Below are 26,824 nucleotides of genomic sequence, written 5' to 3'. Positions count from 1 at the left end.
CCTTTTAGGGGGTCTGGTTGTAAGTCAAGGACTACCTGAAACTGTTTCTCTTGAGAAAGGCATTCTCAGTTGTGCACAATCTTGTCTTTCTGCGATTTGTGAGTCTTGCTATAGACACTGCAGGAGGGGTACATTAGTCCATGGAGGAAAAATAAATACATATATCAGGAGCTGTTAGCACCTTTTCCAAGTAACAAATGACAGCGGAAGAAGGCAGGAGATGGGAACTGTGTCCCAGGAACGGAAGGAGGGAAGCCCTTGAATCCTCAAAGAGTACCAAGATCTACGTCAGGAAACTGAATCTCATTAAGGGCCACATGGTGTTTGACCTGAGGGGGCAGGGTGGGCACGGCCAGGGTAGGTGTGGCCAGCTTGATGTCATTCATGTCGGGGGCACCTGTTGTGGTCCGAGCATTCTGCCAGCAAAAATGGGCCCGTTTTCGGCTGTGATCACCTCTTGCAACCCGCTGCCAGCGAAAATGGAACTTGGGTGGGCCTCACATGTCCCCCCGGGCTTTGTTTTCACTGGCAGAGGCACCATGGGCTGGTCCTTTACTGTTTCCAGGGTGGCCCCATCGGTCAGATCTAAGCACCCCACCCCATGCCGATCTGGCCCTTGGGCCTTGAGTTTGGCACCCCTGTTCTATGCGATATATTTAGTGAAAAGGGGTTGGATGCAGTCCCATCCCACCAGCCCACTGTCTTTTCCATGGAAATTTTCCCAAACCCAAGCTATATTCAATGACCCCTAGAGAACTGGGCAAGGTAGAGACTTTCATCGACAAATAATCTAGAATGAGGGTTCATTCAACCAGCCCGACTCTGGGAAGCCATCCCAGATCCTTGGTTCTGTTCTGAGAACAGAAAGATGGTCCCTTTGCCTGTGTGTGGACTGTAGAGAGTTAAAAGCTGTCTGTGTGGGAAATGTTTGCCCCCTGCCCTTAATGAAAGACATGCTGGCCCATCTGGCAAAAGGGAAAATTTTCACAAAGCTAGTCTACTGTGAGAAGCATAGAAGATCAAAGAGGGAGATGAGTGGAAGACAGTGTTCAACTGCCCCTTAGGGTGTTTCCAGTTCAGACCCCTCCTATATAGATGCAAGGAGCCCCTGCAGTCCTCATGCAACTGATAAATGAGGTGTTGCACGAACGTTTATACAAAGGAGTGCTGATATATTTAGATGACATTTTAATCTGTACCGAAACTATGGTGGAGCAGGTCCAGCTGGTGTGGGCAGCACTAAAGAAACACCATGCTACTCAGCGATACACTAAACTTTCTAAATGTGTGTGCCATCGAAGCAAGATTGACTACTTGGGTTACCGAATATCCCATAAAGAGATAGAAATGGACCCAGAGAAAGTCTGTGCAGTACTGGACTGGGCTCCACTCTGCACCAGGAAACAACGGCAGAGGTTTTGAGGATTTGCAAACTTCTGTCAGTAATTCATCCCCTCATTTGCACAAATCGCTTTCTACATCACGAATCTGATAAAAACAAAAGCCGCTCCAATGGATATTGACTGTCAAGCGGCATTTGAAAAAATTTAAATGCCTGTTTGCAGTCAAGCCAGTCCTTAAAGCATCCAGACCCAAATGTTTCTTTTGTCATCCAAACTGATGCCAGCAATGTGGGTGTGAGGGCAGACCTCCTAGAAAGAAACCAGGAGGGGACTCTTCAACCATGTGCCGACACATCCCCCAAACTCACCAACGCTGTGTGATGGTGGACTGTGTGGGAAAAGAGATGTATACAGTGCAATGGGCATTACTTACATGGAGCACTTCTTGATGGTGGCGAAGGCTCCTTGCGAGGTTTGGATAGACCACAAAAATATAGAGCCCCCTCAAGAGGATAAACAATTTTATAAAATTTGGGATCTTTTCTATCAATGGTTAGATAATAAAATACAGTAATGAAATATGTAGACTTTTAGAAAATAATAAATATATAAAGATGTACTTCTTTCTTATTATATCTACAAAATGATTTTAGGATAGATTTTGGATGATAATATGAACTGTTATAAAATAAACTAAGTAAATTATGATTATCTTGTAAAACATGAATGAATAAAAGTATAGTCAAATGATTGATTAATAATGATACCAAGGTATTTAATTTTTGATTGAAAATATGAGATTATATGCAATGTAATGGAAGCACAAAACAATTTGTAACCAACCGGCACACTGTATGTACACATATAGAAGATGGCTTGATGTTTTTATGTTTTGTTTGTTTGTTTTTAAAAACTAATAAATTTTTAAAAAAATATAGAGAGAGAGCCCCTAACCCTCACCTTGAAAGCTGTTGCCTAAATAAGTCCGATGGGTGCAATACTTCAATAGCTTCAATTTCACTCTGAAATACCCCCCAGGGGGTGGGGGGGAAGATTCCTAGCTGATGCACTGGTAGGATGACTTAGTATAATAGCTCTTAATCCAGAAATAGTCAGACCAGTCACCCCTTCCCACCAGCTAGCAGCCCCAGTAACCATCAGGGCACAAACAAAAACGAGGGAACCAAAAACTGAAGCCCCTTATAAAAGGAACCCCGGAGGGAGATTAACAGTTCCAGAAACATAAGAATGAATGCACCATGAGAGATGGTTTGGCTTGGGTGGGAGCTAAATTGTATATCCTGAAAAGCTAATTCTAGAGACAAGCTTTATAACCACGGGACATTTCAGGTTCATAAAAATGCTCCATTTGGCTGGAAAAGGACATTAAAGGGTACGTGGCAAGCTGCCAAATATGTGCCTCAGCCAAACGACAGCAAGAGAAAACTCCAGGGCTCCTTTGGATAGGAGTGGAGCCTAGCACTCCATGAAAAGAAATCTCCACGGACTTCATTGTAGAACTCCCTGAGAGCTGGATATATGGTGATCGGGTCGTAATGGACCTACTCTCCAAACAAGTACATTTTGCAGCCTGCCAAAAGATCCCATCTGCCTTGGCTAAACTTTTCATTAAACATTGTCTATAGACTGTATGGGGCTCCACCACTCAGATTGTAGATCCAATTCAGCTTGAAGTTTTGGCAGCAGTTTCTGGGACTTTGGGGGACCTCCCAGGAACTAAGCTCTAGTCACCACCTCCAAACTAATGGGGTATGTGAGCAAGCTAATGGGGTTCCATCACAGCACCTCAGGTGTTAGGTAAGCTACTAGCAAGGCAACTGGACGGAGCACCTTCCATTTGCTGAAGTTCTGTCCATAGCTGCGCAGGCTTCAACCCATTCAAGGTGGCCACAGGCCAAGACTTTGCCTCAATACCAGAATTACCCGTGCCCCTCCCATCACCTCTCTCAAAGACTGGTTGATCCAATTACAAGACATCTGGCCAGTAGTTAGAAAATTGCTAGAAGAGGCAATATAAAATATATTGCTATAAAAAGCAAGCTAACAAAAAATGCATGAAGCCTAAGGACTTTAAGAGGAGATCAGGTCCATCTGTCTACCAAGTACTTGCAATCCAGGTAACCCTCAAAAAAAGGAAACAGAACCCAAGTATGTTGGATCTTTTCCCATTAAATGCCTGATTAACTCCCCAAATCACTCAGGCGGATCTACCCGATTTTCCACTGCAATCTGCTGAAACCTGAGGGGCTTTTCCCGCTGCATCCAGGACGACCCACCTGAGCCTCTCCTGATCGAAGGGGAGCAGCATTTCAAAGTCAAAGACAATCTGGATTGCTGCAAACACTGAGGGAATATCCAATACCTGGTGGCACGGAAAGACTTTTCTCCTTCCATATTTACTTCCGCAGTGGGTGGACTTTCAAGTTGTTAAAGCTGTGAAACTCCTTAAATGCTTCCACAACCAACACTCTGGCAAACCAAGATGATCTAACCCTGGTTAGATCACTCTTTCCCTCCCTTCCTCTCACCCCTTCTCTCTTCCTTTGCAAGACTTATGTCCTTGTCAAGGGGGGCAGCCTGTCAGGATCTCCATCATCAGCCTGGCGCCTTGCTGGGTTCCTGCCATCAAAAGGGAAAGGAGGAAGGGGGCGTTGGAGGCAATCCACACCTGTGTATCTAATGGTGGTAAATAGGGAGGTAGTGGTGGAGAATGGAAGGGAGAAATGTCACTTTTTTCAATAATGTAACTGAAAGGTCACTAAATGAATGGTTGTAAGTCGACTACATACAAAGCATTTGGAAGAGTGTGGTGTTTGTAGTTCAATCTACAAGTGTTCACTGGGCAGAGCAATTGAACAAAATTGAACTGTGAGTGTAGGACAAACAGAAAAACAACTATCACTTGCCCTCTTTGCCCATAAAGCTTTCCAAAATGAATTCAATCGGACCTCAGATCTTTATGAAAGCCACAACAATGTTCTGCCCTCTTTGGAAATGTTGCACTCGACTAGCTCTTGCGAATCCTTTGGTGCAGAAGCAAAGAATAGCGGAAGAGTCCCTGGCTCTTCACAGGACTCCAAATTCAGGGTTAACTAAGCAATCACAAGTTCTTGGGCTTCTCTTGAGCCACAACAGGTGGCCACAGTTTAACCCTGGGAGATGCTCACCCAGCAAATTGTCACATCCAGTTTTTAATGTCAGTCCTGCTCTAGTACGTGAGTGGGAACAGCAGCGATGCACAAGAGTTGCCCCTCAACTGGAGCTGGGTGAGAGCCAGCTCTTTCTCAATGAGGACTTGTAGATTCGGTAGGCTTTGGAAATCTTGGGTGATGCACATGCCGGTCAACCCTCCTTTGGCGAAGTTGAGACTTCCTCCCAGTAAATATCCGCCGCTCCCCCGATTGTATTGAAAGGCGCTTTCGCTGCGGTCCCGCTGGGTAATAATTGCGGGAGCTCCGGAGGGCTGAGTGGTGGCCGGGCGCCCTTCTCTGCCCCGGGCGGCGGAGGACCGACTGGCCTCCGGGCCTTTCCAGGAAAGCCCTGCACGAGACCGGGGGTTTGGGGGCATTTTTCAGTTGCAGCCGGAAAAGAGGCGGTTCCAACCACGCGGCTCCTCGAGCATCGCTCCAGCCGTTTTTGGCAGAGATTTGCCCCGACCCGTTATTCGGCCGCCGTCCGCCTCCTGAAGCTCGGCCCGGCCACTCGGTCAGAGGCGACGGGAGCCAGGCCGCTTCCCCCGCCAGCATCGGGCATCGGCCTCGCATCAGGCCGGTGGGCGCAGCAAAGCCCGGGCAGGGGAGGCGAAAACGGCGGGCGGGCCGGACTCCAGCGGGCGTGGGGAGCCACCGGCCCGACGGGGACCCGGCGGATGTGGGCAGGGCGCCGGCGGGCGTCCTGGGGGCGGCGGGGAGGGCCGCGCCAGCCGGACGGGCGCCAGGCCGGGCGGGGCAGCGGCGCGGGGCGCCCGGCGGGACCGAGGAGGGGCGCGCGCGGCCAGGCGGCGAGCGGCGTGCGCGCTTGGCTCCTGCTGCGCTCGCTGCGTTGCCCCTTTAATTGTGTCCCCGGCCCTCGGGCGCCTCTCTCCGCCGCCCACGTCAGCAGCCACCTTTGTTTCTCTCCGGCCGGGCTGCGGGGCGGCGGAGCCCGCGACGCTCCGCGCCGTCACCCCCGCCTCTCCCTCCTTCCATCCGCCCCACCGCCCGCCCGCCTCCGGAGCCGCAGCCAGCCCTGCCCTGCCTTCGCCGAGCGGTAAGTCTCGCAGCAGCCCGGGCGAGCAGGGCGTCGGGTGGGCTGAGCGCGCTCCGCGGCCTCTGCCTGCCTCGCCCGCCCGCGCCCGCCCGGCGCCCCCACCGCCCGGCACCCAGGCGGCCCCGGGGGGCGGGCGGGCGCCATTTGCTGCTGTCGCCGCCCCGGGCGCGGCGCTCGCTCCTCGCAACAAAGGGCGGCGAGGCCGGTGCTGCCGGGCGCGGCGCTGGGAGACGGGCGCCGGGGGCGCTTGCGGACCGGGCACCGAGCGGCGGGGGGAGGGCGGGGCCTGCCGCATCGCCACCAGCGCCGGGCGGCCAAAGATCCGGCGGGCGAGAGCGAGGGAGCGGGGCTCCCCCCGCACCCCGTGAACCTCCCGGGGCTCCCGCTCCGGCGCCGCTGCCTTGGCGGGCTCCCGACGGCCGAGCAGCCAAATCGGAAGAGCGGGCAAATACTGACGGCGCCCTCTGCCAATGCGCCGCCGCGCTCCCTCTCCGGCCGGGCTGGCCCGTCGCTGCCCCAGCTGCCCGCTGGGCGCTCGCTGCGGCGGCGGGCGGTTAGGCGTCCGCAGGCGGCGCGGCTTCCTTCGGCCCCCGGGCGGGCGCGGCGCGGGAGCTTCCTCAGCGGCCGCGCTGGGCCGTCCTGGGAGCGCACCTGAAGGGCGGGGACCCTCCGGCCGCCTCAGCTCTTCGCGCTGCCCTTCACGGCGCCGAGCAAATGGCGGTTTGCGCGCCGCGCCCCTCTGCCCGCGAAGGCGGTTTGGCCCCCGCCGGACGAGCCGGCGTCTGAGTAGCGCCTTCCCGGGGAGCCGCCAGCGGGGCCCCTCCGCCTGCGAGGAACCAGCAGAGGGGTGGGAAGCGCCCCCTCCCCCCGCCGCAGCCTTTAAGGCGCAGGCCGGAGATGCTGCCCGAGCCGCGTCAGCGAGGGACGCCCAGCCTCCGGGGACCTAAGCGGGGTAGCCGCGGTCCTCATCGCCGGAGGCTTCTGCCGCCCTGAGGAAACCAGCCGGGTTCCGCGGAGAGATTCGCCCTGCGCGAGAGCCGCCTGAGCAGCTGTTTCGAATGGCCCGAAGGCCCGGAGGGAAAGGCTGGTTTGGGGAGCCTGGCACGGGGTCCCGACGCCTTTGGCAACCTCCCTGTCCTCGTAAAAGGCCTGAGGAAGTTGGAAAGGAGGGAAAATAGCAGCAGCCCAAACCACAGTAATGGAGAACAACACAGCCACCCCGCCTAGTGTGCCAGTTTGGAATGAGTTTGTGTAAATGATCCCTCAATGTGCCTGGCTTTGTGGCCAAGAGTGAAGCCTTGCCGCCTGCTTGGTGGGGTTTTGCATTTTCCACAGACCTTCGTCCTGTAACCTGTTTATATTTCTTTATAAGATTATCAAGTGCCTCCATTCTGAAAGCCTTCCTTATAAAGTCCAGTTTGGACAACAGTGGCTGAGATGCAGCAGACAGCTGGGGAAGAAGATGTCATGTGGGTATCCAAGCTTTGGGGGTTAGTTTGTTGTGTGAGGATGGCCGTTCGCTAAACGGGCTGATTGCAAAACTAAAACAGGGTCTGCACGGGAACATTTTTGCCGAGGAATAAACCGGACTGGACAGGATTAGAATAGAGTAACCTTCACTAGGCTAAAACAGGACAGATTTCCCAAAGTAGCCACAGCTGGCCCAGTATGAGGTTGTGAGGAGTGTGAGGCAGATTGAGGATTCTTTTCCTCCCACAATTGCAAACTTCCTGATAGTTACATCAGCTGGCTTAACTGCACCTGTGTGGCTGAAAGTGACCAATTCTTTAAAAGTGTGGCATGGATTTTGGGGGCCCGCATAGTGTTAATTCCTGCTGCAAATGTTTAGAGCAGAGGTCCCCAAACTTGGCCACTTTAAGACTTGTGGACTTCAACTCCCAGAATTCTCCCGCCAGCTGTGCCAAGTTTGGGGACCCCTGTTTTAGAGCAGCTGACCCAGAGATTCTGCTGAGGATGAAGCTTTGAGGGACTTGTACCAAATTCTGCCTCATTTGGCAGAGTAGCAAAAAATACTTGGGTTCCTGTGTAAACCTCACTAGTTAAAGGGGACACAGAAATTGGTTTTCTGTTGTAGAGCTACTGCTTGGGTGGCTGAAAAGTATATTGTACTGTTTTCCATAAGGCTCTGTAAGTAGCCTGATACAATTTTGAGTTTCTTAAAAACATCCTGAGAATTTTAGGAAGTTTCAACTAGGCATTTTACTTGTATCCAATCTTTTTTTTTAATACTGTAATTAGCCCAATATCCAGTTGCTCCAGGGATCCCAACAGGTCTGTTTATAAATTACTGTAGTTGAAGTAGTAGAGAAAACCAAGATGATAAGATAGTTCAGAATTAGCCAGAAATAAGCAAATATGGTTGAGTACGATTTATGAGCACAGTTGGGACAAGAATTTCCATTGCTAAGCACACCTAATTTCGCCACCTTTTTTAAAACCACAGTTGTTAAGTGAACCATGTGGTCCTTAAATGAAGGTGGCTTCTATTTGCTTCTGGTGATCACTAGAACACTGCAACTGCCGTAAATATATGACAGTTGCCATGTGCCCAAATTTTGATCTCATGACTCTGGGAATGCTGTGAGGTTGTAGGGACCAGTTGTCATTTTTAGGAAGATGGAATCCTAGGGCTGGATGGGACCTTGATCTTAACCCCTGCCCACCTTACTACACGCTGGACAAATGGCTGTCCATTCTTGAAGCACCCACAGCTCTTGAATGCACGATGCTTTATTGATTCATTCTTCTCGCCGTCAAGGAACTCCTCCTTAGTTCCAGATTAGATCTCTTTTTTAATGGGCTTCTACCGATTGCTTCTTGTCCTGCTTTGGAGAATAAGAACTCATTCTGCCCCGTGATTGCCCTTCAAGAACTGAAAGGCAGCTATTGGGTCTCCCCTGAGCCTTTTCTTCTTTAAACTAAAACATACCTAGTCATACCCTCAATCGTTCATCACACGGTTTAGTCTCCAGGCCCCTTAACATCTTTGTTGTTGTTATTCTTTGCACTCTTTCTAGAGTTTCACCATTTTTCTGTATCTTGGCGACCAGCACTGGATGCCGTATTCCAAGTATGGCCCCAGTACTGCCAGTATAGGATGGTATTATCGGTTTGTGTGGTTTTGATGCTGTCCTTCTGTTGATGCAGCCTGGGGTTGCCTTGGCTTTTTTAGCAGCTGCAGCACACGGCTGGCTCGTATTTAAGTGATTGTCCTCTAGGGCTCCAAGATCCCTTTCAGTTACTGCTGTTGAGCCAAGTACCGTCTATTCTATTCTGTGTATTTGGTTTTTCCACCTGAGTACAGGACCTTACTTTTGAATTAGGTTGGGTAGGGTTCAAGATTTTTCTGGATCTTAAGCCAATCTTCTAAAGTGTTGGCTATTCCCCCCAATTTGGTATTGGCTGCACATTTCTATCTCCTCATATTATCCCCTCATACTGGATGATACTTTTTCAATATCTCTGTAACTTCAAATTAAATGAAGGGTTTATTGTCAAAACTCTGCAATAGAATGGCCAAACTTTCTTCACAGGCTTCCCAATCGGGCAGCTTTTTGAACCATTAACCAATTCTGGGGGGAAAAAGTGTTCCTGTGTGGTTGCACTAAATTGATGAGAAGTAAATTTGGAGCCCTTTTTAAGCTCATTTTCTGTTGAAAGGTCAATGACCACACTTTTCTTTTAAGGTAAAACTTCTACGGATAGGAGATCTGTGGGCACCAAGAACAACTTAGCTTATATGCCACCTGCACTCCAATAAAATGCAGCGTGTTTAGCTGTATTCACACAACATTAGGCATTTCAGGAATTAGCCAATTGTGTAAACCCGGAAACCTCAACAACTCAGAGTCAGAAAGAGGATAATAGAATCATAGAATTGGAAGGGACCTAAGATATCATCAAATCAATACCCCTGCGTGCTACACTCTACCCTCCCCAAAACACGTAACCCCAAATATCTTGTGTCAATTGTTAATCAAAACTATTTTGTACAAATCCCAAAACCTGGTCACTTTGTAGTAATGGCTTTGCACTAACTAGCTACAGAGGAGGAAGAAAGTGTAGAGAGGCTGGAAAGAGAAGGGTTCCACTGCAGCAGTTTTTGTCAGCCTTAAAATCTGTCCATTTCATCTCACAGAATTCCCCAGCTAGCATGACTGCCTGGGGAATTCTGGGAGTAGAAGTCCACACTTCTTCAAGTTGCCAAAGTTGAGAAACACTGCAGTATAGAACCAACTGCTATACTTTGGTAGCTACTGAAAACACCTTCAAACATTGGGAACTCTTAAGCCTTCCACCTTGCTGCTTTCCAGCCAGGGGGGAAAAGCAGAAATAATGATTGACCCTTCATGAGGGCTGGTGTGATGCTAGGCAGGAAGGAAGAAACAGCTGGCAACTGTATTCAGCCCTGCATTTTGCCAGATCCAGCGGTCAGGCAAGGAGCAATGCCAGGGAAGCTACTGCGATGGGTTAATGCTCCCGAGCAGAGCAGGGGAAGAGCGGGGGATGCCAGGGCGAGGGGTGGCCTTGCTTGCCTGAAACCTGAAGAATTGTTTCTAATGGTGGCTGTGTTTCTCAAACTTGACAGCTTTAAGTTCGGAGGACTTGCGCTCCCAGACTTCCCCAGTCAGCATGAAAAGGTCTAATCCCAGAACAGGCTGATTATAATCATCTCCCACAGTGGAGGATGCAAAAGGAATCCTGGGAGCCTGGCAAGGGAATTCTGGGAGATGAAGTCCACCCACCTTCAAACAGCCAAGGTAGAGGGTGCAGTATTGGGCTCTCACAATTTCATCGTTTAGGTCATTCTTCTCTTGAGAATCCTATAGGCTAGAGCCTTCTTTCCCTTTAGGGGAATCCATAGTTCCGTGCTTTTAGCTAAAGAAGGCTTCTGGGCTTTGGTCCTCAGCATAGTCAGGTAAGCCAGGAGGGAGTTGCTGCCTCTTAGTGAGTGAGACATTCAGCGGTCCAGCTCACCCCTTCCGTCTGGCAGGCCATCCCCAATGTCCAAGGGGCCTCCTTTTCCCCAGAGTCTCCACCATCCGATTCGATCTAGCAGATGGGGGCTGCTGCAGATCCCGTCAGTCAAAGGGGGTTGGCTGGTGTGGAACTTCCTTCCCTCGGAGATTAGAAGGGCCCCAACCCTCTTGGCCTGTTGCTCTAACCACCTGGCTGTGTCCCCAAACTCTTGGCATGGTGGGTGCTAAGGGCCCAGCTTCCTGGCTCAACTGTTCACTAGCTAAGCATCTTGGCTAGTTGTTTTTGATGGTTTTTTATTGTCTTTAAAATGCTTTTTATTGATTTAATTGTTTTTGTACTCTTGGGAGTCATTGACTGAGACGGGCAGCTACACAAATGGCTATAGGAAGGAAGGAAGGAAAGGAAGGAAAGGAAGGAAGGAAGGAAGGAAGGAAGGAAGGAAAGAAAGAAATCAGAGTACATCTCTCTGTCCCAAGGTCTGAAAATAGCTTCCTGTTAAAAACATGGCAGCCGCTGTGGGTATGTCAAAACAGCCCCTCTCTGTGCTCTCTTGCAGCATAAAGCTTGCCCGGTTCCAGGATGGAGATTTCTTCCCACCAATCCCACCTCCTGCAGCAGTTAAATGAGCAGCGCCAGCAGGACCTGTTTTGTGACTGCAGCATCGTAGTGGAGGGGAAGGTCTTCAAAGCCCACCGCAACGTCCTCTTTGCCAGCAGTGGCTACTTCAAAATGCTCCTCTCCCAGTGCTCCAAGGAGGCCGGCCAGCCCGCCACCGCCACGTTCCAGGCCTTTTCCCCAGAGACCTTTACAGTGATTCTGGATTTTGTGTATTCAGGCAAACTCTCCCTCACCGGCCAGAACGTGATCGAGGTCATGTCGGCCGCCAGCTTCCTGCAGATGACCGACGTCATCAGCGTCTGCAAGACGTTCATCAAGTCCTCCCTGGACATCAGCGAGAAGGAGAAGGACCGCTATTTCAGCCTCTCGGACAAGGAGGTCAGCTCCAACGGGGTGGAGCGCTTGTGCCTATACAGTGCCGGCTGGAGAGCGGAGTCCAGCCCCCCCCGTTCCCACCTGAGCCCCGACCGAGGGACCTGCGTGGTCAACAGCAACTCTTGGACAAACTTCAGCTACTATCCACCTGGTCCAAGAGCCACCCAGCCTCTCTCCAAGCACGACCAGAGGCAGGAATCCCTGAGGAAGGGCAGGCATCTGGGGCTGGCCCAGCCTGCGGACGGCCCCCCCTATAAAGCGAACAAGCTGGAAGACCGGGCTTCTGCTGAGCAGGCAGGCCACGCTCCTCCCTCTGAAGAGGAGCTCCAGGTGGACTCGGAAGGGGATTCCTGTCCCGCCAGCTACCAGTACGGGCAGGGCTCAGATGCAGTCGCAAGAGGGCTGGCTGTGCCTCAGCACGAGCACGAAGTGCCCCATTCTGCCAGCAAGTCCAAGTCTTCCAAAGGCGAAGAGCCGTACCCCAGCATGCCCTCCGTCCTGGGGGTCATGGGGAACTGGGCTGAGGGTAAGAGCCTTTGGAGCTGCACTCCCTTCCCTACCCAGGCAGAAGTCCCAGGCTTTTGCAGAAGCTCAGTCGGGGGTGGGGGGGAGATAAAAGAGAGACCTCTGAGTTGTTAGTTCTTGGGCAGGGTCCAGGGGACGCATCGCCATGAATGTTTGCTGAGTGCTGTGCAGGAGTCGGTGGATTTGGGGGACTCAGCTCTTCAGCAGGAGGTTCAACCCAGAGTTCTCTTTTCGCTCTCTTTGCGTAAGGTGGGTGGCCGAGACGTTGGGCCCAGAGGGAAACCCTGGAGATTGTGAGCTGGTGTAGCAACAGGTTAGCCCTCTTGGATAAACCAGACGGGAAATGGGACTACTTTATTCTAAAAGTATATTAAGAGTCTTGCAAGTCTGAAGGCAGAAACTTTGTACTGCTGCTCTTAGCTGCCTGATCCTTTAGGACGGGTCCTTCCTAAGTTTCCTGCTCTGGTGGTTAAGCCGTTGGGATCTCCTCTGGTCCTTCCTTCCCTCAGCAGCATCTCTCTCCTTTCTCCCCAGAGGTCATTCCCAAATACTGTTTTGTACTGCCTGCCCAAGAGAGTTTGCTGCCAGAAGTAGATCCTCCCATGTCCTCCCCCGACGTTATTCGAAAATGCTGTCTGACTGAAACACACAATTCTGCTTTCTTTGATCCTCTGCTCAAGTTGACCAGATGTTGCATCCAGTTGCACAGCAGGGAAATCCATGGAATGTGTATTAACTGCGTTGGTTCTAAAGAGGCTTTTCGTGTCGCTCACATGAGCTATTCACAATTCACAGTTTATTTCATTTAAGAGAAATAAACTCTAGAAATTGTGTTTTCCCCAGCTGAGTGCCCACCAGCTGTCTTGAGCAGCCTAGCTCTTTAGCACGCAGATAGTAGAAATTATAGTCCAGCACACAGCTAGAAGGGATCAGGTAGAGAGAGAAGAATGTGTGAATGGGTTTTTATATCCACTTAAGTAGTCAGTCACATAGTTCCGTTTGCTTGACTAGTCTGACATCATTCAAGGTTGCGATCAGCTTCTCCCTGTAGTCCCCAACTTGAGCAAGTGATTCTGGGCAGCTAACAACTATTTATTTATTGCACCTTTATTATTATTTAATTATATTTACAAATAACACAGTGAACATAATCAGTGTCTCTTCTTCCTATTTCCCCGACAACAACCACCCTGTGAAGTCAGTTGGGCTGAAGGTGACTCTTCGTGCCTAAGGCGGAACAAAAACTCGGGGTCTTCTGCTTTCTAGCATGGTGCCTTAACTACCCCAAATGGCAAAAGAACCACAAAACCTGCAGAATTAAAATTAGAATAGAACAGAGCTGGAAGGGACCTTGGAGATCTTCTAGTCCAGCCCCCTGATCTCAAGCAGGACAACCTATACCATTTCAGACCAGTGACTGTCCAGTCTCTTCTTAGAAACCTCCAGTGATGGAGCAGCCACGAGGCTTCTGGAGACAAGCGGTTCCACTGGTTAATTGTCTTCCCTGTTTGGAAGTTTCTCCTTAATTCCAGGTTGCTTTTCTCCTTGATTAGTTTCCATCCATGGTTTCTTGTCTTGCCATCTGGTGCTTTGGAAAATAAGTTGGGCCCCTCTTTTTGTGGCAGCCTCTCAAATACTGGAAGGCTGCTGTCATGTCCCCCTTTCTTTCCTCTAGACCAGCCAAACCCAAATCCTGCAACTGTTGTTCTTCTTATGTTTTTTCCCCCCAGGCCTTTAATCTTCTTAGTTGCTCTTCTCTGCACTTTTTCCAAAGTTTCAACATCTTTTTTGTAATGTGATGACCAAAATAACTGCTGAGTTTAAAAATGAAAATAAGCCCCATCTCTTGGGAGGCCTCATTTGTTCCCACCTAGAATATTACGAAACTAACTCTTTGGTTTGTATTTTCTTGCTGGTGATTTCTGGGCTCTGGCCTTGTGGCTGTGCCAAAATTGGGCAAGGTAGCGATCCATGCAACAATAGAGCGGAGGAGCTCAAAGGGGAAGGGTTGGACTAATTCCCTGATTGCAGGGAGAGCCTTGGGCAGAAATCACCGGCTGGCTGAGGTTCTTTGGGGTTTTCTCCAATCTCCAAGAAGAAAAAACAAGCTCCCCCTGTGTTTTGCGTATTCCAAGCCTAAACAAACAATTCCTCCCTCCTTCCTGCATGTTCATTTCTTCTATTCATACCCACAACCAAAAATAGGTTTCAGAGCGACAAGTTATACAGATGAACCCTGATTACAGTATAACAAAAACCTAAGCATATCATGTTTGGGCCTATCAACAAAGGGGGCAGAAGCAACAGACACCGTTTTCTGCCCAAATCTGTCTCCTTCATTCAACAGTGGAAAAAGGCTTCTGGTGCCAGAGGCCGAATTTGGCCCTGAGAGGGACGGGAACTGGCCTCTGGCATCCAGGGACAAAAGAGGCTTGTGTGAAAAATCTGCTGAGCCTGAAGGACGCGCCTGACTGGAAGAGCGACTCTTGGGGGGATTCTGTGACTGGGCCGGGCTGTTCCAGGTGGTCTCTGACTTGTGACTGTCATTGAGCCCAGAATTACAGTCCTAGGTTTGTCCCAATCATTATGGCTCCCGCCTGATTTTGCAGCCTTTTTTGTAAACACTGCAGTTGTTAAGCAAACCAGTGGTTCAAATTGGTTTTGCCTGAAATGGAAAATAAACACCTGTTTCCAGCAAAAAGGATTGTAAATTGTGACTCTGGGATGCTGCAAACAGCTGTAAATGTGGGCTGGTTGCCCAATGCCCAAAATGCAGTCACAGGCCGGGGATTGGGTGGGGTGGGGCAGTCATCAGAATTTTGAATTTGGACTGTAAGCAGCCCTGGAGAAGCCTGTCATAACTTTGAAGAGCTGCTAAACAACTAGTCATAAGTTGAGGACCACCTGCAGTTTCCAACAGAATCTGTTGCAAGTCCTCCTTGTTCACTTTAACAAGATTGAGCCAGATGAGCACACAAAGATAAACCACTATGGGTTCCTCCATTTTGGCAACCTTAACCCAGGTGGACTTCAACTCCCAGAGTTTCTGGCTGGGGAATCCTGGGGATTGAAGTCCGCCTGGGTTAAAAGTTGCCACGGTTGCAAATGCTTCTTCTGGATGCCTTCCAAAGCCTTTGGAAGACGAGAACTGCCACTCCGGCCAGTAGGTGTTCATCTTGAAGGTTTTGCCGCTGAAGGGATTATGGCTTTGCATTGCAGACGACCTGCCACGGATGAGGTTCAAGTGCCCCTTCTGCACCCATGTGGTTAAACGGAAAGCAGACCTGAAGCGACACCTTCGCTGCCACACAGGAGAGCGGCCGTATCCGTGCGAAGCCTGCGGGAAAAGATTCAGTCGGCTGGACCACTTGAGCAGCCACTTTCGGACGGTAACCTTACTCTTTTTTTTTAATGTTTTGCTTTAAGTTGGTACCTACACACACACACACACACAAACTAGGAATTCTGGGAATTGTAGTGAAACATCTGGAAACGCCAGGTGGGCAAAGCATATGTTCTCAAGGCAAAGTCTGCCTCCTACTGAATTCAAGGGCGCTTCCAGGTCCTTTTCCTGTCAGCCATGTTTTCTGAATTTCCTGTTCACAAATAAAGTGCAGATGTTGGCAGCTGCCCCTTTTGCTATCTGCTTGAAGCAAAAAAAAAAGCCCTCCCTATATTAAGTTTTGTTGAAAAGATGAAGTATAAATGAAAAAGCATTTTCCTTTAATATACTTGTATTACTGCGGTTTCTTACCACAACCAAGACCAAATAAACTGAAATGTTACATCAGCTATGAAGATCCCGGAACAAATCTTCACCCAGGCACTGATAAAGCATACCACCTGATAGGCAGACTCATATATCCATTAGGAATCTAAAAGTAAGGAAAATAGTGTTAATACTGTAAATCATGTTTTATTTCACTGTTGCTTTTATTTGTTTCCCATGTTATAAGGAAACTTTTGTAGTAGGTCCACATTTTAAAATGCTATTGTGTCCTCTAATTTTCAAAAAGTCAAGAAGCCGAGATTAGTTAATGTGGGGGGAGAGAGAATCAAATATATTCAAGATGGCAGCCATGATTTTGTGATGTAATCCATTGTACAACACAGGGGCAGGACCCTGCTGGCATAACAGCCGGTTCAGTGAGTGTGCGCTTTGCTTCTGACTGAGCTTGGCATGGCCTGGGCGATAGGAAACGTGTTCTTGCCGCTAGGCTGCTCGGATGGATGTCTCGAAGCCTGGAAAAGGGAAGAGCGTTTTGCAAAACATGACCAGACCCAAACTTTGCACATTCTTATCAGGGAAGCAAGCAACAACCTCTGGGCTTTTCAAGAGACGCTCTTGGTGAATCCTTGCCCTGATTAACATCGATTAAAGAAGCACTGAAATATAATTCTCCAATTTCCAAGAGTCTATAAACTCCCCTCTATCAATAAACATGGCAAATAAAAAAAATACGAGAATGTAGCATTCTTGGATGTGAATGGCCGGACTGCTGTTCATTCGGCATCTGCCTGTCATTCGCATCAGACAGCCTCCCTCTCTTCGTGGTGAGGTCTTGATCTGACTGGAGGCTTCTGTTGTCGGACAGTGAGGATGAAAGGGGACCAGTCAGGGAGTCTGGAGAGGACTCGGACGAGGGTCCTGCATCCGATGCAGCGATGGGGCCAGGACCATCTGGGAGTGAGGTGCTGCCTTCGGAGTCTCCAGAGCCTCTGGAGTCTGGCAGAAGCAAGGCAGAGGAACAAGGGGAGCCTGCCCGGTGCACCTGTGCGCAGAGCTGCTAGAAGGCGAGAGCAGCTGAAGCGGAAAGGGCAACTCAGGAGTAAGGCTGGGAGGTGATAAAAGTCAGACCTCAATGACAAAACCTTTGCAGGAAGCAAAGTCGTTCGATAGATTCCGAGTCCTTCTTGAAGCTCTGGTTGTTTTTTTCTGGTACTTTGGTGGGTTTCTGTTATAATTGGAGACTTCTGTTTGGGGCAGCATTCCACAGCATTGAAAGGCATGTGCTGATCTGGGGGAATTGTTTATCATTAGTTCTGGCTGAGAATGAAACTTAATTCCCAGTGTTGCAATAAAATAGGTTTTGCTTTTCAAACAGGGTTGTGTTTAAGTACGTTTGATGAAGTTTGGGTCAGAACAGCTTCTGAGGCTGAGGCAAGATTGGCTTTAGCATTGCAGAGGAGCCTCTGCTCAGCATGAGGGACTTTGGCCAAGAGAAGCTGCTGGCAGAGGATGAGCAGAGAGGCCGGGGGTTGACCGCGAGAGGCCTGGCTTTCCTTCCCACCAAGATGGAATTGGCTTTCCCCAACATGCTAACCAAGTTCTGCAGTGTCTACATTCCAACAGTATGTTAACCCTTTTAACCTGGTGGCTTTCTGAGTGGCTTAGGGTTTTGTGCAAAGCCAAACCTTTCTGGAGTCTATACATTGTGCAGACCCAGAAAATGGGACTAATTGTGTCCTTAGTTTGCATGTTGCGCAGACGCAGCACTTTAAATGATGACTCTTGTGCAGCCTCCCAGGTGTCTTCTGACTAACCATCTTTGACACTTTCTCCAAAAACCAGATCTGATGAACTAGGTGGAATAATCTCATCCATCCATCTGTTGCATTTCTATCCTACCATATTCTCTCTGAGAGCTTAAGATGACTGGTATAAGGACCAGCCTCTCCGCTCTTCATAAAATAAGTATAGACTCTAGAAAACTTTGTATTCAAAAGGAATCTTTTTATTGAAGGGTGGTAAAAGCAAGTCAAAATTCAAAACAGGATCTGAAGTCCCTCAGGGCATGCAACTAGGATAAAGGGAATTAGAAGCCCCTCCCAACAGTCAGATGTAGATTCCACCAATCCACAGGTGTGAAGATGTTAATATACCATCCTCCCTGAGAAAGCAGATAAGGTAGGTTTCCCAGGACTATTTTCTAGCACTGGAATCCACATGGGCCCTTCTCCCCTTGCATCTACCCAAGAGGTGAGAATTTTCCAGACATCTGGGGCACCAGGCAACGGTTATAAATCATGAAAAAGTTATACAAAAGACACTGTAAGAAATAGGATATTTAGGATACAGAGAGAGGAAAAGAATTAAATGTATCAAATCCAACACACACACCCCTTCCTTCCATTGAAGAATGGCAGATACATGGATCTGACAAGTGGTCTCAATGTTGCTCTCTGGGATCAGTGATGAAATGAAGACGTAGCTGGCTCTTGATCCTCATGGATATTGCTTAAGCTACAAAAATAATTCTAATAAAATATATCTAAAAACCAACGGGATGGATCGTCCTGTTATATTATGGCCACAATTCCTTATTAATAGTGTGATTGTTCACAGCTATTATGTTGCACAAGTCATTTACAACACTATTATGTTATAGGGTGTTCAAATAGAACTACAGAACATTCATGAATGAAAGCAAATACACTGCTCAAAAAAATAAAGGGAACACAAAAATAAAACATCCTAGATCTGAATGAATGAAATATTCTTATTAAATACTTTGTTCATTACATAGTTGAATGTGCTGACAATAAAATCACACAAAAATAATCAATGGAAATCAAATGTAGCAACCCATGGAGGTCTGGATTTGGAGTTACACTCAAAATTAAAGTGGAAAAAAACACTACAGGCTGATACAACTTTGATGTAATGTCCTTAAAACAAGTCAAAATGAGGCTCAGTAGTATGTGTGGCCTCCAAGTGCCTGTATGACCTCCCTACAACGCCTGGGCATGCTCCTGATGAGGTGGTGGATGGTCTCCTGAGGGATCTCCTTCCACACCTGGACTAAAGCATCATCCAACTCCTGGACAGTCTGTGGTGTAACGTGGCGTTGGTGGATGGAGCGAGACATGATGTCCCCGATATGTTCAATTGGATTCAGGTCTGGGGAACGGGCGGGCCAGTCCATAGCATCAATGCCTTCATCTTGCAGGAACTGCTGACACACTCCAGCCACATGAGGTCTAGCATTGTCATGCATTAGGAGGAACCCAGGGCCAACTGCACCAGCATATGGTCTCACAAGGGGGCTGAGGATCTCATCTCGGTACCTAATGGCAGTCAGGCTACCTCTGGCGAGCACATGGAGGGCTGTGCGGCTCCCTAAAGAAATGCCACCCCATACCATGACTCACCCACTGTCAAATCAGTCATGCTGGAGGATGTTGCAGGCAGCAGAACGTTCTCCACCCTGTCACGTCTGTCACATGTGCTCAGTGTGAACCTGCTTTCATTTGTGAAGAGCACAGGGCGCCAGTGGCGAATTTGCCAATCTTGGTGTTCTCTGGCAAATGCTAAACATCCTGCACGGTGTTGGGCTGTAAGCACAACCCCCACCTGTGGACGTTGGGCCCACCCTCATGCAGTCTGTTTCTGACCGTTTGAGCAGCCACATGCACATTTTTGGCCCACTGGAGGTCATTTTGCAGGGCTCTGGCAATGCTCCTCCTGTCCCTCCTTGCACAAAGGCAGAGGTAGCGGTCCTGATGCTGGGTTGTTGCCCTTCTACGGCCTCCTCCATCTCTCCTGATGTACTGGCCTGTCTCCTGGTAGCACCTCCATGCTCTGGACACTACGCTGACAGGCACAGCAAACCACCTTGCCACAGCTCGCATTGATGTGCCCTCCTGGATGAGCTGCACTACCTGAGCCACTTGTGTGGGTTGTAGACTCCGTCTCATGCTACCGCTAGAGTGAAGGCACCGCCAGCATTCAGAAGTGACCAAACCATCAGCCAGAAAGCATAGGAACTGAGAAGTGGTCTGTGGTCACCACCTGCAGAACCACTCCTTTATTGGGGATGTCTTGCTAACTGCCTATGTTTCTACCTGTTGTCTATTCCATTTGCACAACAGCATGTGAAATGGATTGTCAATCAGTGTTGCTACCTAAGTGGACAGTTTGATTTCACAGAAGTGTGATTAACTTGGAGCTACATTGTGTTGTTTAAGTGTTCCCTTTATTTTTTTGAGTAGTGTATATGTGTCCCAGGATAATATTGCAAGATCCAATCTGGGTCAGTCACCAGGACTGAGTCATCCGGTCACCCAGAGGTTTAGACCTCTGAGCTTTCAGGCTCATATTGGAACCCATCCTCAGAGAAGTTCTCTCTAGCACAGAGATCTCCAGACTTGGCAACTTTGAGACTTGTGGGAGTTGAAGTCCACAAGTCTTAAATTAAGTCATCAAGTTTGAGGGCCCCTGCTCCAGCAGAATGTCTTCTTTGGACTATTCTACTCACGGTGTTTATGGGGTGCCTGGTTGGGTGTGTCTTTGTATTGGTTGATTGAGTGTTGATAGCTGGCCATTAAATGGTTGGTTGGTGTTTCCTTGTGCAGCTGAGTCCTTGGCTCCTAAGTACCTGATAAGCAGGTGGCAAACCAGAACTCTCCTGCTGACTGACAAGAAGCCCATTTCCTAGACTTCAGCGGAACATTGAACAATATATGTGTGATATCACATGCCTCAGTACCTCAGAATTAAATTGATGCCATTAGCCTAACACCCTTTAAAGCTTTAAAGCAGGAATAGCCACAACTCCAGAAGATCCAGAAGGATATTAACAGACTTGAACACTGGGCCATAACTAACAAAATGAAATTCAGTGTAGAGAAAAGTAAAGTTTTAGACTTAGGCGAGAAAAATCAAATGTACAGGTACAGATTAGGTGAAACCTGGCTCAATAGCAGTAACTGTGAGAGGGAAATGTAGAGACTTTGAAAAGAGTGCAGAAAAGAGCAACAAAGATCATGGTTAGGGGGTTGAGGTTAAAGCATATGAAGAATGGTTGCAGGAGCTGGATTTGTCCGGCCTAGTGAAAAGAAGGACGAAGGGTGAGGGGACTGCGCTGTTCCAGTATTTGAGGGGCTGCCACAAAAGAAGAAGAGGGGATCAACCTGTTTTCCAGAGTACCAGAGGCGAGACAAGAAACAACGGATGGAAACTAATCTCAGCAGCCTAGAACTAAGGATAAATTTCCTAACCGTGAAAACAATGAACCAGTGGAACAGCCGGCCTTCAGAAATCGTGGGCCCTCTTATCACTGGGGACTTTTAGGAAGAGACCAGACAGCCATTTGCCTGGAATGATCTAGAATCCCCTGCTTAAGGAGGGGGTTGGCCTAGAAGACCTCCAGGGTCCCTTCCAAGCCTGTTCTTCGGTTCTGTTGTTTTTCTGAAGAAATATATTTTGCAAAGGGAGGAGTGCACGTGTGGCTGATATAAACAAAATATTTTAACCCAAAAATGGTTTGTGCATGTACTTATTGAAACAAAAAAAATTACTTCAAACTGTCCTTGCATTTTATAACTTTGTTGATATCACCTTGCATCTTATATACAAAATTGTATATAATTATAAAATTGTGCAAGAGATTTATCCTATAATTTATTTGCTTTGCAAGTAATTTGTTTTCACCTCTTCTTTGCTAAAAGAAAAAGAGAGAAAGTCCTTATCCTGAAATGTAGGTTTGCCTTGACTCAATCTTGACTCCTGCTGATGTCATAAACAATTTCATAGAGTTTTCTTCACAGCCACAGAGAAGAGGTTCGGCGCCTTTTTTTAACCTCCCATCGTATTCAAACACTAATTATGTCCAGCTCTTACAAACAGACAAAGTCTTTTCTAGCTCAAATTGATTTAACTTAGGTCTAAATTTAACTGAGTCATTCTCTCAGTAAGGAGAGTATGACTTGCTATTGCCACACAATTCTGTTTCCATTTAAGCACTTTCTGGTAATGTCCCCTCCCATTATTGCAGATCCATCAAGCATGCAAGCCCATCTGCAGAAAGTGCAAGCGTCATGTCACCGAAATGACAGGCCAGGTGGTCCAGGAAGGGACAAGGCGCTACAGACTTTGCAACGAGTGCCTCTCTGAAGCTGGGATCGACAGCATCCGCATTGATTTGGACACAGAACCGCCCCCGGAGTTTCCCCTGGAAGAGGACAAAGATTCCAACTGGAATTACAGCGAAGACAATAGATCTGATGTGGAGATTGTGGAGGACGGCTCATCTGATCTGGTTATCCAGCAAGTGGATGATAGCGACGATGAAGCCGAGGAAAAAGATGTGAAGCCCAATATCAGGTAGGTATGAAGGACTGATCCTGAATAGAGCCTCCCCCCTCCTCCTGTTACGTTATATCATTCCTTGTCTTGAGCGTTGACGTCCAGCCTGCCTGCCTGCCGGCCCAGGGTTCAAATGCACTCTGCTCTGAAGGCTTTCCCTGGCTTGGGGTCAACTGCATGCAGTGACGGACATGCCGTTATGTCTCTTCTGAATTTAACTACTCCCAAGTATCCCAAGCCTTCGTTTCAAGATAGCGTGATGTATGAACAATGATTTGCAAACGACAACCATTATAACTTTTGATAATATAAAATTGTCCTTTTAATCCTTTTACAAAATTGGAAGCCCTTCAAAATAAAAGTGAACAACTTCATAGTAATTCAGTTACTGAATTAATTTTTTTGCAAGTATTTAACTACAAACACTAAGATGAAAAGGTTTAGCAGTGTTTCAGCCACGGACAGTAATCTCAGCCCTGTTTTCTTGGAAACACGGTCAGTAGACCCAAAGGAATGTAGTAAGTGGATAACAATTCATAATCCTTCAGCAAGCATGCACCTTCTCCAAACCATCGTTTGTTTATTAAAAACAGTTAAGTTTTCAAAACCAGTTTTTGATTCCCAAATCCATTTTCGGTGAACCCTTTTGGCAGACCTTGCAATTGGTAGAACAACTGACACTTTTCAACACACAGGTGGTAGTGCAGCTCATGAGACATGTGTTCACACATGTTCACTTCCTTGACTTTATGGAAATGTTACACTGCACCAACATGTGGGGTTGTGAAAGGTAATAACTTGTATTTTCTCATTTATCCCAATGCTCTTCGGTGACATACATACGTCATTAGGATTACTTCACCTGAATTTACAGGATATGTTTTGCAGTTTCTTTTTTCCAGTTGTGCTTTTGTTTTGCTTTTTTTCTCTGCCTTATTGAAGCAGTTAAACAGAAAAAAAAACAGATGACCCTTAAGTGGAAGCAGAGATACTAAAAAGCTTAGCTTCATCTTGACAGTGATTGACAGTGGTTTTCAAAGTTTGTGAATCCTTTGAATGTTCAGTATTTCTGCATAATAATTTAAAATGAGATCTGTTCTTTATACAAGTCTTAACACTAGAAAAAGACCATTCAATTAAACAAATCAATCAAAAGCATTATATTTGTTCATTGAGGAAAGTGATCTAAAGCTACCTACTTGTGTGTGGCAAAAGTACAGGAAGCCTCAGGCCGGTCTCTCAATCTTAGCAAATTGAAGTTGTGAGTGTCAACTCCCAGAATTTACCCTGGTTGGGAAACCGGGCCCAGCTCACCTGAAGGGGAAATCAGAGTTGGGTATTTCAACCAGTGGGAAGAGGATGAGGTGTGAGGTCCATCTAACTTAACATAATTGATTAAATAAATAAAATATGCTTAAGCAAATTTACTTATTTATATGCTGCCCACCCCACTGTTGCAGTGACTCCGAATGGCTTCTGCATATTCACTGTTAAAGTCTGATCTTCACAAATTGTGAAGATGTGGAAGTATGCTGTATGGAGAATAGATCATGTCTTAAGTCCTATTTCCTCACCTAATGTCTGTTTGAAGTTACCAGGGATGCCCCAAAGGTACTTGGAATCTTGAAGCTCTGGCGGCTGCTCCTCTCCCCACCTTTGCAGTCACATAATCACATTTTGGCCTTTATAATTGTTTGCAGCACCCTGCAGCCACATGACCACAATTGTTGGTGTTTCCTTTGCCAGTTTGGCGGCATTTTCTTCTAGTTTCAAAAAAAAAAAGTCTATTGGATAAAATTGATTCATTTAACAATTGCAGCAGAAAGGGTTATGAAATGAGGCATGGTCACCCAATGACCCACTTAATGACCACAATGATTTATGACCATAAGTTGGGTCTCCAGTCACTTTTTTCAGTGCCATTGTAACTTTGAATGGTCACTCCACACAAGCAAAGTACCAGCAAAGAAGGGGAAAAAAACTCCAGAGAAGTTCCTGAGACAGGAAGTCAAGTCCTGCCAAGAATGTAATAAGGGTTAATGGAGAGGACGTTTCTGTAAGCAACACCAGAATGTTTCCTTCCTGCCTTCCTTAAAGGATTAGCCCTGTAATTTCTTCTAACAACCGGTTCTCCGAACTGCTTAGAATGTTAATAACCAGTTCTAGCGAATAGGTGCGAACCGGTAGAATCCCACCCCTGCCTGTATGTAGAAATATTGAACGTTCAAAAGGGTTCACACATTTTTTAGCCTCATTGTTTATTTTGGCACCTCAGGGCAAAGGATCTAACCTTCCCCCCACTGTTTGTTATTGGGGGGTCAGGGAGGTTCCTTTCTCCCAAACTGCTCTTTCCAACCTCCGTCTCTCGGCATCTGCTGCTGCTCCGCCAGGATCATCCACTCCAGAGGAACTTAAAAGTTCGCATCCAGCTGCCAGGAATGGACCTATTTTGAAAGCCCTGTTTTGGGATGGGTGGGTGTGCTAAACAAATGTAGCTGGATCCGTGGTGGGATTCAAAAATTTTTACTACTGGTTCTGTGGGCAGAGCAGGGGAAGGATACTGCAAAATCCCCCTTCCCTCCCCAGCCCACTAACCCGCTTTCCAGCTCCGTTCTCCTGGGCAGGGCAACCAAAGAAGACCCAGCCAATCCACTGGGACTCAATCGGAGGCAGAGAAGAGATGGGGGCAGGGCCAGTCAGAGGTGAGATTTGCTGGTTCTTCAAACTATTCAAAATTTCCGCTACCGGTTCTCCAGAACTGGCCAGAACCTGCTGAATACTCACCTCTGACCTGGATCCTTCCGATTGAGCAACCCCTGGAATAGCAATTGTACTGGGGGAGGATACCCCGAGATCCTGATCTAGTTGCTATTTATTGTAAAACACACACGACTGGCAAAATACCTTTCACTGACACAGGATGGCAAAAAAAACCCACAAGTCCCCCAGGTCGGTGACATTTGTCAAGTGGGCAACTGCAGTGGAAGACTACAGGAAACCACACCTTTGCGCCTCTTGGCTTCTACAACAGTCAAATATTTTGCAGTACTGTTTGTTTATGCAAAGTGAACATGTTTTGAATACATTTAAAATATTTACATCCCATCCTGGTGCCTGATTGTGACCGATCAAAGCAACCATTCCCCAGCTTAGATCCTTCCTATAAGCCAGGGCTGTCAAACTCCCGGGGGGGGGAGTCCCGATACGTCATGTGACGTCACCGTGACGTGAGTTTGACACCTCTGCTATAAAACGTTTCTCAATTTCAGAAAGCTTTAAGGTGCGTGGACTTCAGTTCCCAGAATTCCTCAGTCAGCATGGGAATTCTGGAAGTCCACATATCGATCTTAAAGTTACCAAGTTTGAAAAACACTAATTGAGCATTTCCCAATTGTCACAACTTGTAGACAATGGTTTTCAACCTCCAGAATTCACAGCCACAGGGAGGCCGAGTCGCATCCTCTGGCTCTGGCAGTTGAAGTACAGGTAGTCCTCCACTTATGATCACAGTTGCTAAGTGAGACATTTAAGTGAGTTTTGCCCCATTTTACGATCTTTCTTGACACAGTTTTTAAGTGAATCTCTGCAGTTGTCCTGGTAGTAGCGTGGTTGTTAAGTGGCTTCACCGCTGACTTTGTCAGAAGGTCGTAAAAGGGGATCGATGATCCCAGGACACTGCAAAGGCCATAAACATGTCAGTTACCGAGAGTTTTGATAATCTGACAGTGGGAATGCTCCTACGGGTCACCCTTGGAAGCCATTTTCCCCTTGGCGCTTCGAGGCCGCCACATTTTGTGCCTGGGAAAGTGGGAGGGGGGATTGCAAGGAGCGGTGAAAGATTAGCCACAACCACACCCCTTTCTCTGGGAGTCAAGGGCGACTGCCCTGCACCTGGAGGGGAGTCACTGCGGGGTAGTCTCCAGTTGGGACGAAGACATGATTGGACCATGGGATGGACTGGTGGGGATGGATTTTGACTCTCTTTTGCGGGGGGGGGGGGGGAACCCGGAACTCTCAGATTTGGGTTTTCCCAGATGTGCCAATATGGCATCTCTAATAAAATAGAACTTTGTTCTTGGAGGTTGTTACTTGGAACGCCGACACAATGGTCATAAGTGTGAAAAATTGTCATGTCACTTTTTTCAGTGATGCAACTTTCAAGAGTCACTAAATGGACTGTTGTAAGTCAAGGACTACCTTTACCACATCTGAATGTATCAAAGTCACTTTAAAGATAGCTTGACGTAACTGGAGCTTAAATGAATTCATTTCTTATCATTATTTTGTTATGATGAGGCTTTCTGCTAAGCAGATACTGTAGTAGGGAGCTAAAAGATTATTTACTATTTATTCATTTTGTTCTTTTATTTTTATAAGTAACTGAAGGTAGCGAACATACCGAATGCTCCTTCCTCCTCCTATTTTCCCTACAACAATAACAAGTGTTAGGCTAAGAGATGGACTGGCCCAGTCTCCCAGCCATGCCTAAGACAGGATTAGAACTCACCTTCTCCCGGTTTCTAGCCTGGTGCCTCAACATGTCATGCCTGTTGGGGAGTCTGAATCTGAACAGCTGACAGGGAGTGGGAGTGTGGCTCCATCAGCT

At 47.8% G+C, this 26,824-nt stretch overlaps 1 protein-coding gene and 1 long non-coding RNA gene across 4 annotated transcripts; one reads left to right on the top strand and one right to left on the bottom strand.

Annotated features, from left to right (window-relative positions):
- Positions 1-5,284: 5,284 nt before the first annotated feature.
- Positions 5,285-22,598, top strand: ZBTB8A (zinc finger and BTB domain containing 8A). 3 transcript variants are annotated; one of them, XM_087939516.1, is made up of 5 exons: positions 5,478-5,612; positions 6,985-7,081; positions 11,170-12,132; positions 15,351-15,520; positions 21,908-22,598. In XM_087939516.1, the coding sequence occupies exons 3-5, from the start codon at positions 11,193-11,195 to the stop codon at positions 22,238-22,240; spliced, it is 1,443 nt and encodes a 480-aa protein (XP_087795642.1). In that variant the 5' UTR covers positions 5,478-5,612; positions 6,985-7,081; positions 11,170-11,192; the 3' UTR covers positions 22,241-22,598. The 3 variants fall into 3 exon arrangements, with proteins under 3 accessions (XP_026558521.1, XP_087795642.1, XP_087795641.1); XM_026702736.2 differs by lacking the exon at positions 6,985-7,081 and having other exon boundaries at positions 5,285-5,612; XM_087939515.1 differs by lacking the exon at positions 5,478-5,612 and having other exon boundaries at positions 6,101-7,081.
- An 815-nt stretch (positions 22,599-23,413) lies between these two features.
- Positions 23,414-23,917, bottom strand: LOC148124882 (uncharacterized). The gene is made up of 2 exons (XR_015744743.1): positions 23,793-23,917; positions 23,414-23,532 (listed from the first exon to the last, which is right to left on the bottom strand). It is a non-coding gene; the product is annotated as an uncharacterized LOC148124882 (long non-coding RNA).
- Between the last annotated feature and the right edge of the window lie 2,907 nt (positions 23,918-26,824).

Source organism: Pseudonaja textilis, chromosome 10 (assembly GCF_049901715.1).
Source record: "Pseudonaja textilis isolate UNSWEBS1 chromosome 10, rPseTex1.2, whole genome shotgun sequence".
Classification (NCBI taxonomy): Eukaryota; Metazoa; Chordata; class Lepidosauria; order Squamata; family Elapidae; genus Pseudonaja; species Pseudonaja textilis.
Note: the sequence above shows the minus strand (reverse complement) of the source record. Positions and strands in the feature narration are given on the sequence as shown.

Bases quoted from the DNA above. Each gene is read 5' to 3' on its own strand.
- ZBTB8A (XM_026702736.2), top strand. From the start codon at position 11,193: ATGGAGATTTCTTCCCACCAATCCCACCTCCTGCAGCAGTTAAATGAG. The intron at 12,133-15,350 runs GTAAGAGCCTTT...TTTGCATTGCAG, and splicing joins CATGGGGAACTGGGCTGAGG to ACGACCTGCCACGGATGAGG. The intron at 15,521-21,907 runs GTAACCTTACTC...CCATTATTGCAG, and splicing joins TGAGCAGCCACTTTCGGACG to ATCCATCAAGCATGCAAGCC.